Raw genomic sequence first — 15023 nt, 5'->3', positions numbered from 1 at the left:
AAGCTGTGGTCCTAGATTACAGTGGTTTAAAGTGCTTAGCACAGTGTTCTACACTGCCCAGTGTGAAGCTTGTACTTGGAGAATTGTGCGCTCTTCCTTCTAACCAGGCCTTAGAGGGGTTGGCATGACTTACAGAACATTCCATTTCCATGGGAAATGTATACAAATCTTCAGACAGAAATGCTGCCTGGGTGGCTCCGCCCACGCCTGACAGATCTTGAGAACTAACTTATTTTTGTTCCGTTGACCAGCATGCGGTACTTCGATAGAGCTGCCTTGTTTGTGGAAGCCTGTCTCAAGTACGGTGCATTTGAAGTCAGTGAGGACACAGATATCCTTTGCAAGGACATTTGTGCTAAGAGGGGAAAGGTAATATGCGTAAGATTTGGAGCTATATGGAGAAAGATCCACGTGAGTCACCAAACCCAGAAGAGAAGGGGCGGGGGGGGGGGGGGGGGGGGGGAATGAGAATGCTTGCTGCACTGCCCGCTGGGTAGAGGAGAGACGAGCAGGACTGTGCAGGGAAGAGCCTGTATTCCCTATAATCTGTGTTTGAACTTGAAAGACGGGAAAGTAAGTGATTAGGAAAGCATGTGGTCCTGCTACTTTAAAATAGTGTTCAAAATAACACAGTCTGTGGAATATGTTTTATATGTTTACTTAGAAAATGTAGATTAAAAGTTGAAAAACCTCCACTGTACTCAAGTGAGCCTCTGATGTGGAGTAAGACAGAGCCCTTGAGATGTACCACACAGGCAGGCTGCTGTGAGCTGCCCACACCCAGGGACACTGTATTTCTACTAATAATCACTTGGAGTACTCACTTTCTCCTTTTGAAGAGAATGGGCTTATGAATATACCTCCTGTTTAAAAAACTCTACCTTTTCTCATTATACTTTTTCTTGAGTGTCTACATTGACCTCATTTCTATATGTGGGTTATTTAGCTCTGTACATACTCATTTTTTTAAAGCTAAACTAAATCAAAATTTTTGAAGAAGTAACTAAAGCCTAAGGTTAGGCAAAGCCTGGACCTAGTCACTGGTGAACTTGGTCCGGTATCAAGTTTTTCAGAACACAACAGGGCTATCTAAAAACCTAGTGCCCAGCTGTCTCAAGCCTCTTCCCTAAACGAGTGTTCTGCTCTGACTGCCAGTCTCTGAGAAGCTTCCACATGGAGTGGGGTGTGTGCAGGTTCTCTCGTGTCCTCCGCCATTCTCCAGTTCTCAGTGACTACGGGCAGTGGGATGGATCATCTGAGGACGCTGGCTGGAGTCTTCTGAAAGAAACAGGACTCAGCTGGTGCAAAGTGCAGCATGGTTAGATTGAGGTGCTTCCGCCTCATAAAGACGTGTCTATAATCATGACATGCTGCTCCTCATGGCCACCAGGTCCCCTAGAGCACCTGGGCAGAGCTGCCCTTCTGCTTTGGAGTCTGGGGAGCCCGCCCTTCTGCCCTTCACTTCCTTAACTGCGGTTCACAGAAGCTTATCACTGCCATCTATGTAGACTATGCCCGAAGCCTGAAGAGCCTCGGCTTTAAACAGGGAGCAGTGCATTTTGCTTCAAAAGCTGGAGCGGCTGGCATAGATTTACTGAATGAGCTTGGATCCCCCAAGGAAGATCTAATAGAAGACTGATGTGTTCTGTGCATGAAAGCCGATGTTGGGAGCAAGGTGTGAGGGGAACTGACCTGACTGTGCTCACAGTCACAGTCAGGATCAGTCCAGACTGATGTGAAGACCTGGCCCTTGGTAGTGAGTGGTACCACCTTAAGGCTGCAGGTCTCAGCAGCATGGACACATTTAGACTAGGAGCCAGTTCTGTGTCCCATGTGAGCTCAGAACCGTGGGGACACACGGTGGGAAAGTGTCTAGTGTTTATACTTTTGGAAAGTGCTTTTAAGAGCCTGTGAGTACTTTTCAGTATTTGTACTTAAAAACTCAAAGAGACTGGATTGCTTTCCTTTCTCATTTCATTTGTTAAAAGATGTTTAAGAAATCTCTAGCAAGAGATTGTGCAACTGGTGGGTTCTCAGACGCATGCTGTGTGTGCCTGTGTTGATGGGCAGTCATTTAGGACACAGCAGGCAGAGCATTTGAAGACAGCCCACCGCAATGGATTCCTTACTTCACTTTGTGCTTGGGGCTCATTGTCTTCATGGAACGTATCTAAGCTTTATGTTTAGTGCTAGTGGTCTTGGATGATCTGAATTTTAACTCCTAGGATACATTCCAGTAACTTCATTTCTGAAGCCTCTTTTGTACGTTTTCTGCCTTTGTTTTCTTCCACTAGATATAATTACTATAAATTACTACTCAGAATTTAAACATCTGTGACTAGTAAAGTGATAAATAAAGGAAAATCCCAACCAAGACGTTGCTGTTTTGAGTTTTTTTCTTTTTGAGATGGAGTCTTTTGGCCCCAAATAGTCAAATGAACAACACCTTCACCCCTAACTTCATTTTTTCAGGGACACTGGGAAATACGACCTGAGGTCAAAGTTAGAGTCACTGGTTCCCAACAACTTGGGGGGTTTCCAGACCCCGTGTCTTCCATTCTTGAAGTTAGAGACATCAGCAGCACTTGAGAAAGATGGCTTGTCCAGACTCCATGTGGCACTGTGGTGAAAGACTGGGTTTGAACAGTGGCTTCAAGGTGAAAAGACACACCGTAGTTATCGCTCTTCACGTGTACCTGGAGGTGCCAGCTTCTTCCTGCAGCTACAGCATTTGAAGAAATGAAGCCACTGGCTGGCTGCGATGGAGTCTGGAGAGGGGCTAGGGGGCGGAGGTGCTGGGGGGGCAGTGTCTGTAGTAAGATGAGTCTGGAGAGGGGCTGGGGGGCAGTGTCTGTAGTGAGATGAGTCTGGAGGGGGGCTGGGGGGCAGTGTCTGTAGTGAGATGAGTCTGGAGGGGGGGTGCTGGGCAGCAGTGTCTGTCACAGTTCCGCTCCCACACCCACTGGTGACTGCGGCTCGTGCTGGTGTGTACTAGACCCTGTGTTTGCTGACTTCAGTTGTTCTGGTTGGAAGACTGATGGGGGTGCTTGTGACTGAAGGCAGGAGGCTTGAAAGGCCTAAAACGTTCCTGTGCTGCCCTTGACAGAGCAGTTTTATGATTCCCGTTCAGGGGCCACACTGCCGCCTTGTGAAGTCTCACTGTGACAGACCGGCCTGAGTTCTCATTGCCCTCACAGTGAGTGCAGTACTCGCTCCCCCTACCCTGTGCTCAGAGGAGTGGCAGAAAGTTCGTCCCATCTGGCCCTTTACAGTCCCGGGTTCTATGAGAGGCTCCAGGAGATGTCTACGCATGGTGCAGACTGACTCCTGTCATTTGTGACAGTTCTGAGGTAAAAGGCATCGGATGATGATAACAAAGGGATCAATTTCAAGAGTGTTTTAAAAGCACTTGGAAGCATTCGAAGTGTTTCCTGTTTTGTTCCAGACACGTTCTGCTTCAAGACCCTGCCTTTATTCCAATCTTGTGTCACCCTCCCATCACTTTTAAGCCAAAGTAGTTAAGGCCAGGAGACAAAATTACTTGTGTTTGAAACCAACGGTGTGCATGCCTGATGTAGAAAATAGTTTAGAAAGGAGCAGAAGCACGTGTGTCCCGATTGTGGAGAGATCCTAGGCTGAGGGGTCCTCAAGAGCTTGATGACTGGAGCCCCATACAGTCCACAGAGCCAAACCAGCAAGCGGAACAACAAGAACTCACGAGTCTGCAGTAACATCAGCAGGACGAGGTCACGGGGGCACGGCACAGGCACTTGTGGAGGGAAGAGGTCTCACCGTGTTCTCAAGAATCGTTGGGTTAATGTTTAAGGGCCGTTCATTAACCTTAGTGGACGATTACTGCCCCTTTCCTCTGTCTCTAATTTACCCAAGAGAAAAGCAGAGGGCACCTGGCTTCCAGTACTTAGAAACTAACCATGATGATTCATGATGTCCAACCCACCAGGGTCCTTCTCACCGCCCTGACAGACTCTGCTCCATCAAACACTAGGGCCAAGCCAGTGCTCTTGCTGCTTTCTGGAAATGGCTAGGAACTTGTAAGCTAGGCTGTGTTGACTTTATCAGCAGCGCGCCCTGCCTGCCATCTGCTAGTTACAAGGAACTTGGATGAGCTAACTGCTTCAGAACTTGACTCTTAACACATTTGATTGGTGCAGCTGTGGAGTAGGCATTTGGTTTTTCCAAACCTTGCTAAGCCCCCAAAGTCCAAGTCCACACAGCTATGGCAGAGGTACAATTCTGTGACTTCATTTTAGTTATCTCACTGTGTTATTAGTGCTCTGTCTTAGAATTTCTGTTGCTGTGCTGAAACATCATGACCAAAAAGCAAGTTGGGGAGGAAAGGGTCTATTTGGCTTATACTTCCACATCAATGTTCATCACTGAAGTAAGTCAGGACAGGAACTCAAAATAAGGCAAGAACCTGGAGGCAGGAGCTGATGCAGAGGCCATGGAGGGTTGCTGTTTACTGGCTTGCTTCCCATGGCTTGTTCAATCTGCTTTCTTATAGAACCCAGGACCACCAGCCCAGGGATGGCCCCACTCATAAGGACCTGTCCCCCCCCACACACACACACACCAATAACTAATTAAGAAAATGTCTTACAGCCAGAGCTTATGGGGACATTTTCTCAATTAAGATTTCTTCCTTCCAGATAACTAGTTTCTGTGTCCAGTTGGCATAAGATTAGCCAGCACATGCTACTTAATGTATGTTACTAGAAGAAGCATATCTAACTACTCCTCAACACACAGAGAAAAGGAACTTAGCTGTTCAGCAGAATTTGAGTTCTTCCCAGTGCCCTTTAGGGATGTTCCTCAAACCAATGCAATTGAACGGCAGTCCTTGGCTTGTCTGAAGTTGCTGATCTTTGCCAGGGGACTAGGGACCATGTACCTTATCACATTGGGCAGCTTGCATAGTATCCTAGGAACATTCCCATCTAGGTTTGTTGAAATAGTGGTGAGAAGGTTGACCTGCCTGGCGTGTGTTTTGTGAAGGAGAAGCCAGTACACATTGTAGAGTACCTGCAGAACCTCTGTGTCTCATGGTCACTGCGGGCTATGTCAGAGCCTGCTGACAGTCAGCTGGGTAGCTGGGTGGAGGCGTGTGAATTGTAGAGACAATGAATAAGACAGAACAGAGTCGAGAGGTCTGCCAGTCAATGCTGGACAATGCCTGAGTTTATTTCACAGCCAGCTTATACACAGTCCTGAAGGACGGAGGTAGAACAATGCACAGCACAGGCATTCAGCCATTGTCTGCTAAATATCCAATAGCTAGGCTGGAGAGAGAATAAATTAGAAGAGAGAAGAGGGGGGATCGAGAAAAGGAGGAGAGGAGGATGCCGGGGTCAGCCGCATAGCCACACAGCCAGACATAGAATAAGAAGGGGGGAAAAAGATACACAGAAAGAGAGAAAGGTAAAATCCCAGAGGCAAAAGGTAGACAAGATCATTTAAGTTAAGAAAAGCTGGCTAGAAATAAGCCAAGCTAAGGCCAGACATTTGTAAGTCTCCATGTATTTATTTGGGAGCTGGGTGGTAGGCCCCCAAAGAGCATAGAGCAAAAATAATAAACAACTGCAGTTTGCTTTCCTGAACTTTATAGACAAGCACTGTATATGTTCTTGTATTGGTTCTGTGATTAAAAAAAAAACAACTTCTGGGAAGGAGTTTGTTCGAGCTCACCATTTGGGGGCACACAGGCATGAGGCAGGAAGTCACACTGCAGTCATAGGAAGCCCAGCATAGGGGAAACAGGACCTGTTTCTAAACTTCAAGGGCTTCCCCAGTGACCCACTTCCTTCAGTGAGACTCTACCTCCTAAAGGTTCCACAACCTTCCTGCTACCTGTGCCATAGCTCGAGACCAAGTCTCCCGACACACAAGCCGATGAGAATCACTTCATATTCAAAACCAAACATCAACTAAATTTTATTTTTCCCAAGAGTCTAGCCAGTCCCGAATCTGCCCAGGAAGTCCCACAGAACATCCTCAGTACAGACTGATGCAGGCATCAGAGTAGCATCTACCCTGCCCAGTCCTGATCTGCAGACCCAGTTCCTCGGATAGTACTGCACCTGTCCCCTGTTAGGAATGTGCCCAAGATCCAGGGTCCCCTCTCGAAGCAGGTAGAGACTAGATGAGGTCTAGGGGCATGGCAGGATATCAGGGCAGGCAAAGGAGAATCCATCCTGCCTGGCCCCTAATCTCAGCCTCTGAGTCACATGACTCACGTGACTCAGTGTAGAGTGGTAAGGAGAGCCAGGTGACACACTGTCCTCAAATCCTCGGGTTGAGTTTCTTGAGACACCAGGCTTCCAATCCTAAAATTCAAATATTCTCTGGCAAACAGGAGTGGTTGGTCACCCTACCGGTAAGGGACAAAAGGGAACTCAAGACCTGGTACATTAAACACCTACCCCAGTCATCTCCACTCTCTTCAATTCTCTAAAGCAGGGGAGGTTTAGAGGACCTGGATCAGTGCCCTCCTTTGGGGAGTCAGTTGAGAAAGAAGCAAGAGGAGGCAGGCTGAAGCTAGCTGGACCAGGATGGAGGATTGCCGGTCAGGCATGTGCTGCTGGCGGCAAAGAAGGGCTTGCAAAGCATTTCTCAAACCGTTTGTGCTGCAGTTTGGACATTCCAAGACCTATTTATGCAGCGGAACAACTGAGACCACTGTGGTTTGGGTGTTCTTCTGTACCGAAACCACTGCATGCCCTCACTCTGTCTTCGTCCTTATTTTTCTTTTAGATGAGTACCAGATGTTTAGAGAGAGCTGAAAACAGTACCTGTTGGTTTAAAAACCACAGTATTGTTCCTTGGGGTCAGCTCTGTTCCTTGGTCAAGGGTTTTGGAACCTTGGTTCTTTCTCTGCTACTGCAGGGTGCCTCTGTTTTCAATTATGAAGTCAGTGAAGGATGGCAAAGGGGGAGCATGGGCCTTTTTCCTCTTGGGTGGGGCCACAGTGGCTACCAGTCATTCAAATCCTGGTCCCAGAGGTTCTCAGGTCCAGGGTCAACTCCCATGGGTAGGTCTGCTTGGGAATCATGGTAGGCATATGCTCTGTAGACAACCTTAGCCTCATAAGCCAGAGCATAATCAGCAAAGATGGAAAGGAGGTGGGGCCTATGATCTATGTGGACCATATCCCATTGGATGGTGTCTTTATAAGGAGGGAACATGGAGATGAGTGAGAAGAGGCCTTGCTGTGACAGAGAGTAAGACTCATGGTGTGCTGTCAGGAGCCAGTTAGCACCATGGATACCCTAAGAATCTAGGGAGAAACAAGGAAGCCCCTTCCCCAGAAACCTCTGCAGGGATCTGGGCTCTGTTCACTCCAGCTTCAGACTTCTACCTGCAGAATGGTGAGGCTAACTTCAGTGCTTTGAACCACCAAGGTTGTGATCCTTTGTGATCACACTCTTGAAAAGCAGTCTACCTCCATTGACCCACGGTGGGTACTTGGAATTCCTCAGAGCCTTCGGATGCTCTTGTCCCTGCTAGAAGAGTGACAGTTCTAACACTTCTGTCCTCTCCGGGCTGAGGGGGAGAGGAGGCCTCTGCTTGCCCTTGTGTGCTTAGTGGGATTTCTGCAGTAAGGACCCATTTTTTGTTGGGGGAGGGTGCCAGGATAGAGCCTAGAGCCTTGTGCATGTCAGATAAGGGCTCTACCACTGAATTAACATCCCAAGTACACTATTAAAAATAAAAATGTGTGTGTGAGAGAGAGAGAGAGGGAGGGAGAGAGCGAGAGAGCGAGAGAGCGAGAGAGCGAGAGAGCGAGAGAGCGAGAGAGCGAGAGAGCGAGAGAGCGAGAGAGCGAGAGAGCGAGAGAGCGAGAGAGCGAGCACATGTGGCCAGAAGAGAATGCTGGAGTCCTTGGACCAGCTGGAGTCACAGGTTGTTTTGAGTCACCTGATGCAGGTGCTGCGAATTGAACTCTGGTCCTCTGCAATATCAGTAGACGCTCTGAACTCCATCTTTCTAGCTCAGGTGGGACCTTTCTTGAGGCTGTTTTGCTGCATGTCCCTGGCTGGCTCCCTACTCAGGGCAATCCATCTGCTTCAGCGTCCTAAGGGCTGAGATGACAGACATGTGCCTCCGGGACGATCCAGCAGGAAACACTTTTGGCAATGAGACAGATGCCTTGGAGAGCTGAAACTCAGAGCTCAGCATCCTAGATATGTCCAGAGGAGCGAGCTGACTCAGAGGCCGGAGAGGCTGCAGGAAAGGAGCCATGCTGAATGAGCGCCTGTGGTGGATGGCCTGCCTGTGTGCTCCCTACAAACATGGCAGTCCTGTGCATGGTTTTCATCCCACGGTGAACCTGTGGTGATGGCATCGGCTTGTACCAAAGCTTGGAGAGAATCTTAGACCCTGCTCACTTCAGACGCTCTGTAGGCACACCCACCCTGCTTATTCCTCCTCTGGGCCCTCTCTTTGGCAATCTGTGTTTGTGTGATAGACAGGAGGAAGAGCAGAAAGAACGGAGGAAACCACTGAGTGGCCATCTTTGTTGTTTCTGGGGTGCTGGGGTTTGAACTCAGGGCTTCTTACATGGGGTACCACTGTGCTGGAGCCCCAGCTTCTTCCTCCCTTCCTTCTTTTTTTTTTTTTTTTTTTTTGGCAGGGTCTCCTGGCTGGCTGGAACTCTCTTTGTATCCAAACTCCAACCTACACTTTTTTTTTAAAAGGAAAAGAATGGCTTCCTGGTGGGCCTTTGGATGAGCCAGGTTTCGGCCCCATGCTCCACCTTCCTTTCCCACTGCCATTTACAGCGGCCACACTGCTCTGCCAGGCGTTTATCCTGGGGCCCAAGAATCATGGAAAGCAACTGTTCCAGACTCACACCCGAGGGTCCAGTTTGTCAAAACCTCTGGAGCCATAACAGTGGCTGGAAAAATCCAGTCTCTGGCCTCAAGCTTTCCAAACTTCTGGATCCAAGAATGCCTTTTGCCAATGTGGATATCCCAATCTGTGTTCCTTGGGATCACGACATCCTGTGAGATATTAGCAAACATTTTAAAAGTAACATGGCCAAATAAATTTAGGAAATGCCAAAGTAAAATTCAGTAAGTTTCTTTCCAGCAGACCCTTTTAGTGCCTTTATCATGCAAATAATTCATCCCCCCTCCCCAAGAAAACACATGACATTAGATATTCTGGGACTCTTGGTCCATTGAACAGGTTTTTGGCTTTTGCCCCCCACCCCCATTCTGCCGCCTTCTGTCTGTGATTGTCTGAACTTCCTCAGTGAAGATGTCTCTTTCTTCCTTTTCTCCTAAGCATTAGGGAAATCACCTGCTCCCTCTATCTGCCTTATACTCCGTGGAATAATGCAGTTCCTCAGCCAGCATCAAACCCAGCAGCAAGCTTAGTGTTTTTTGTTTGTTTTGTTTTTGAGGTGGGATCTCATGTATCCCAGGTTGGCCTCAAACTCACTATGTAGAAAGTTGTGAACTGCCATGTATGTGCTGGGACTCGAACCTAGGTCCTCTGGGAGAACAGCAAGTGCTCTTAACCACTGAGCCATCTCCCCTACCTCACAAGTTCACTTTTTAGGGGTATGAATGGCTTCTGTAATCCAGGTCCAGGCCACTCCTCTCTGGGATGCGGCTGTCACATCCCCCCCCCTGCACCCCCCATCCCCTCACCCCCTGTGATGGGGGTCAGTCAGCAACACCTGTGCTTCTGAGTATGCAGTAGTCATGTGTTGCTCTTGCTGCCGGTATACCTTTCCTTCTGTGTGCTGTGAAAGCTGGCACCCATGCCCTGAACTCCTCACCCCCCCCACCCCCTCCCTGCTTCTAGACCAAGAGCACCACACAGCTGACCCAACACCACAGTCATATGTAAACAGATGTTTCTGTCTGGCCAGCAACTCCCAAATACCTGGCAGCCACTTTCTAAATTACCACACAGAAACTTATAGTAATTATAAATGCTTGGCCAATAGCTCAGGCTTATATTAATTAGCTCTTATATTAAATTAACCCATTTCTATTAATCTATGTATTTCCATGTGGCCTGTGGCTTACCAGTCCCTCAGCATCCTGCCTCTTGGGCGGCTGGAGTGTCTGTCCCGACTCCATCCCCCTCACTTCTAGTTTGAGTCTTCAACCTAACTTTATCCTGTCTTGCCATAGGCTAAAACAATTTTATTGTCAACCAATGAGAGCAACACACATTCAAAACGTACAGGAGGATCTTCCCACAGCAGCAATGGACCAGTCAATGGGCTCCAAGCCCTGTGGCATCTCTGGCACTTCCCCTAGGCACCTGATCTTGACTCTATGAGCTAGAGTGTAGGACATGCCCAGACCATGCTGAACTAGAGCCTGAGGCTGATCCAGAGACAAGACTCCCGGGCCTAGGCACCACTGACTTCCACACCTTTTGCTCCTGCGCTGCTTAGTTAGCGTGAGGAAACTATTTCCCCCGGGCGTGCATCGTTTATGCTTCCCCTTCCTTTGCTTCGTGGAGTTACGTGTCTTCTACTTCGCACCTAGCGAGGTCCCTCCGTTGTCCTCTGCAGGCCTTTTATAAGCTTCAGTGCCATATGTGCTTCAGTGTGAATCTAACTTGTTCTCTGCATTCTGTTTCACCCCCCTTTCTGGTCCCTTTTGATTGGCATTTTTATTATCCCGGTTCCCTGCTCATTATGTTGTCTCTAGTATCCTTTCCTCCTTATGTACCTATTACCTGTAAGTTGACACCACTGTCCTTGCCTTGTCACACTCTCAGGTAAATTAGTGCTTTGCCCATTATCCAGAGAGCACAAAGGCCCTTAGAGAGCCCTGCTCCCACTCACCCCTCTTTTAGTTTACGCGTTGTTTTCACGTTTGTTCCTTCTTGGCCTCCGTCAGGACATCTGCCATGCTGCCAATAACTCACCCGGGTCGGCCAGTGCCTGAGTCCATCCCCTGGCTTTGAGATTTGAAAGACTTGCGCCTCTTGCAGTTCATTCCCTGCTTGTGCTTGAAGATATGAACTTGCAGTTTCCTGCTCCCACGGTGCCCCCCTGCCATGGTGGACTCCTCTCCCTCCCTCGGGCAGATACATCGTCTCCTCAGCCGTGGTGTTTACCACAACAGAAAGTAACCAACCGATGCACACACATATTCCCAAAGCAGCTTTTGAGCTCTGCTAGCTCTCTGTCACCTTTTGAAGGGTCCGCTTCAGTGCTCCGCCTCTCCTCGTCACTTTAAAACCCAATGAAGCCCACCTGACCACTTCCTGCTACGGGAGCCAATACAGGAGCCAAGATAACAGAGGCCCGGAGCTCACCTGGCGGCCCACAGCTGTGCTGTGCTCCTCCTGGACTTGCCAAATGAACATCCTCCTCCAAGTTGAGCAGAAATAGCAAGTCTTCTACAGACACACCAGAGGTTTTCACACTTCTCTAGTGAACGGGGCACTTGGAGACAGACAATGATGTTGCGGTCAACAGTTTTGTTTTTTTTTTTCCTACATCCGTTTAATGGTTAGCATGACTGTGAAAACAAAAGCATACAGTATCTCTGTTTTTTTAGCGGGGTGGCTGGTGTGGCTTGGCTAGCTCCTGGGATAGAAGGAGTTCACCGTCAGCTCTCCAATCTGCTGATTTTGAATCTGGCGATACCAACCACAGATGGGAAATACTTGAAAACAGCGGCATGCTGTTGCTTGGCATGTCCTGGTCAGTCAGGCACACGACAGTTGAGTCTACACGGGCACACTTTCTTGTCCAGGGTACTGTTCTCTGAAGGACATAGGCTGTGGATGTTTGCACAGCATTCACCGTGTGTGGGTATTGTAAGGACTGTAGAAGTGATTAAAAAGTCTACAGGGGTGGGATCCAGAAATGGCTCAGTAGAAAGAATTTGTGGGACAAGTATGAGGACCGAGTTTAGGGCACTAGAATCGACACTTTAAAAAAAGCAGGAGCAGCAGTGCACACCTATAATCCCAGCACTGGGGAGGTGGAGACAGGAGGGTCTCCAGCATGCTGGCCAGCCAGTCCAGTTGAATGGGTAAGCTCCAAGTTCAGTGAGAATACTGTCCTAAAGGAAAACATGGTGAGGATTGTTTGAAGAAGATACCTAACATCCACCTCTGCCCTCCACATGCATGTACATGTATGTGCACATGTAACTATACCTCTGACCACACATACAGAGAGAGAGAGAGAGAGAGAGAGAGGGAGGGAGGGAGGGAGGGAGGGAGGGAGGGAGGGAGGGAGGAAGGAAGGAATGAAGGAAGGAAGGAAGGAAAGAAGGATAGAATGAGAGAAAGAAAAAGAAAATCTGTGGGAAGAAGTGGATTAGTTGTATGACTGTGACGTCCATGACTTCTGTGTCTTGAAATCAGTCTCTTTGAAGCCTAGGGTTCATACCAGTGGTATCACACAGAACCGTGAACTTGATTTCTGTTGCCTTAGTAAGGTGCACACAAGGTTTCAATGGATCCAAACTCTTCCTTTTATGGAGAACTATACTTCGAAGGCTCCAGGGCCAGTGAGAAAATCAAGGGCTTGCAGAGGAGAGCAGGCCTAGTGTGCAGGGCATGGCAAAGGTGTAACACCTCTTCCCTTCCTGTGTGAGGGATAATCCCTGGGCTCTGGAAGGAAGGCCAGCAACAGCCAGCCACGCTGCTCCAGCTGACAGCACAGAAAAATTGGAGACCCCTGGTGTCAGATCTTTTGATCTTTCAAAGGGGCCTGGAAGTTCAAAGGACGATGCGCTCTATCAGATTTTTGAATACTGGCTTGACTAAAAAGAATCCACTGCAAGCCAAACAAAATACATCTCTGAGCCAAGATCAGCCTCGCGTGGACAATTTGTGCCTCCTGTGATCATAAAAGTCAGAAAGCATAGACACCAGGCTTCATCTTGCATCCCCAGGCTGCTCTACTCGGAGAAGCAAAGCATGCTAATACTCGGCAGTTTGCTGTCGCTGTGCATTCTGAGCACACGAGGGCTTCTCCTCGTGGCCACCTGAACTGAACCAGGTTTTATTTGTTTAGCTAAAGTCATGAGATTTACACCTTAGACTCTGGGGTTTATATAGTTCCCCCACATTGTCTTCATGGGCAGCCATGATGAAGTTTTTGTTTGTGTTCCACCTTTATTCCCATCAGCATGATAACGATCAAGGGCTGGTGTGTGCCTGCCTGGTGGCTGCCTCAAAGGCCATGGTGGCTGAGAGAAGATCATCTTCCTTGCAGAGGTCTGCAGACTCCCTGGCTCACACTTCGGACCCATCTCGGGGACAAGAGATAGGACAGCAGTCTGTCACCAAGTCCTCCTCCTGTCCGTCCCTTGCTGACTAGGTTGGACATTTCCCAACTTGAGCTGTACCTCTGCATCTTCTCGGAGAACGAAAAGCAAAATTCCACAAGCGGATTGTCTCCGTTTTTGTTATGGGATGCCCGACCAAAGCAATTTAAGGAAGAAAAAGTTTGTTCTGGCGGGCATTTTGAGGGTACTGTCCATCATCATGGGGTGCGGGGGGGACGGTTTAGTAGCAGGAGCTTGAGGCAGCCAGTCACTTCGAATCTGCATTTGGGAAGCAGAGGGATTGATGGTGCTCAGCTGATTCTTTTTTACTCGATTCAGAACCCCCACTCATGGAATGGTGCTGCGCACAGTGTGGATCTTTCCATCTGAATTAGCCCTGTATGAAACTTCCTCATAGACATGTCCAGAAATTTTTCTCCCAGTGACTCTAGATCCTGTCTAGCTGCCAATCAATGCTAGCCCTCACAGAACTGGTAAAGCATTGTTTTCTGGTTGTTCCTGGTGTCCACGTCTCTATGAGTGCTTAAAGGGATCTCTTGCTCCTCTAGAAAATATTGGCCCCATCTGATTCAAGCAGCCCTGGCCCTGAACTCTTCAACCTTAGGGCAGGCTCTCTCCCTACCTCTTTCCCTTCACGGGGTCACCAGAGCTTACAGAGGGCACCGTTAACCCCAACGTTGAGCCCTGGGGCCAGGTTTATTATAGAACATGGAGCTAGCACCTGACTCTGGGTGCTTACTACCATAGTGTGTAGAAAGGATTCTTTGAAGCCCAGTGTGGTGCTTATAGCTATAATTCCTGCATGAGGAAGGCTGAAGCTGGAGGATTATTGTGAATTTGAAGTCATCCTAGGCTATAGATTGAGTTCCAGGCCAACCTGGGCCATTGAGTGGGATCCTGTCTCATTAAAAAAAAAAAAGAGTCAGCTGGGCGATTGGTGGTGCCACACGCCTTTAATCCCGCACTCGGGAGGCAGAGGCAGGTGGATCTTTGTGAGTTCAAGGCCAGCCTGGTCTACAGAGTGAGTTCCAGGAAAGATGCCAAAGCTACACAGAGAAACCCTGTCTTGAATCCCCCGCCCTGAAAAAAGTCACTGGTCCTTGCTGTTGATGTGAACCCATTACACATCTTGTCCAATAGGTAGCAAGAGCTATAGCCCAGGCCCATCGCTCCCTGTCAGGGCCACAGATGGCTCTGGTCCACACTGTGTTCACACACCATCTCCTTGCTCCTCTTGGGTTAGGCTGTACCCACATAGGAGCCTTGTCTTCCTTCCTTCTGCCTCGAGTGTCCAAGTCACAAGGTGATGCCATCCTGGTCCTTGGGACTCCATAAGTGCACAGAAAATCTCTGGGAGCTAATGTTCACGTGGTTTGACTGGATTGAGACACTTGGGGATTAGTAAAATGACATTTCTGGATGTGTCTGTTGGTGTTTGTAGAGGATTAACTAAGGTGGAAGGTGAGCCCTGAATGTAGGTAGCATCAGCGTGCAGGCAGGGGACCAGAAGAGCTAAAAGGACAGAAAGAGTGAAAGCGCTAGAGCATCATCCTCTCTCTGCTTCCTGAGCAGCCCCTGCTGTATCCTCCCGAGACCCTCATAGTCTGCCTCAATCTCCTGCCGTAAGCAACGGATCTAGCTAACCTTGGACTCAAATCTCAGAACCTGGGAGCCAGAATAAAGTCTTTCCTAAACTATTTATGTCAGGAATTTTTTTTTCCACAG

At 48.6% G+C, this 15023-nt stretch overlaps 1 protein-coding gene across 2 annotated transcripts in view; it reads left to right on the top strand.

Annotated features, from left to right (window-relative positions):
• The window catches only part of Wdr11 (WD repeat domain 11), a 50597-nt gene extending 48221 nt beyond the window's left edge, over window positions 1-2376 (top strand). For both annotated transcript variants that reach the window (XM_028868113.2, XM_037210014.1), the window contains exons 28-29: window positions 252-331; window positions 1482-2376. In XM_028868113.2, the coding sequence (XP_028723946.1) occupies window positions 252-331; window positions 1482-1639 (238 nt within the window). In that variant the 3' untranslated portion in view covers window positions 1640-2376. The remainder of the gene's footprint in view (window positions 1-251; window positions 332-1481) is intronic.
• Window positions 2377-15023: the final 12647 nt, after the last annotated feature.

Source organism: Peromyscus leucopus, chromosome 1 (genome assembly GCF_004664715.2).
Source record: "Peromyscus leucopus breed LL Stock chromosome 1, UCI_PerLeu_2.1, whole genome shotgun sequence".
Taxonomy (NCBI): Eukaryota; Metazoa; Chordata; class Mammalia; order Rodentia; family Cricetidae; genus Peromyscus; species Peromyscus leucopus.
This window is presented reverse-complemented; position numbering and strand designations above follow the sequence as displayed.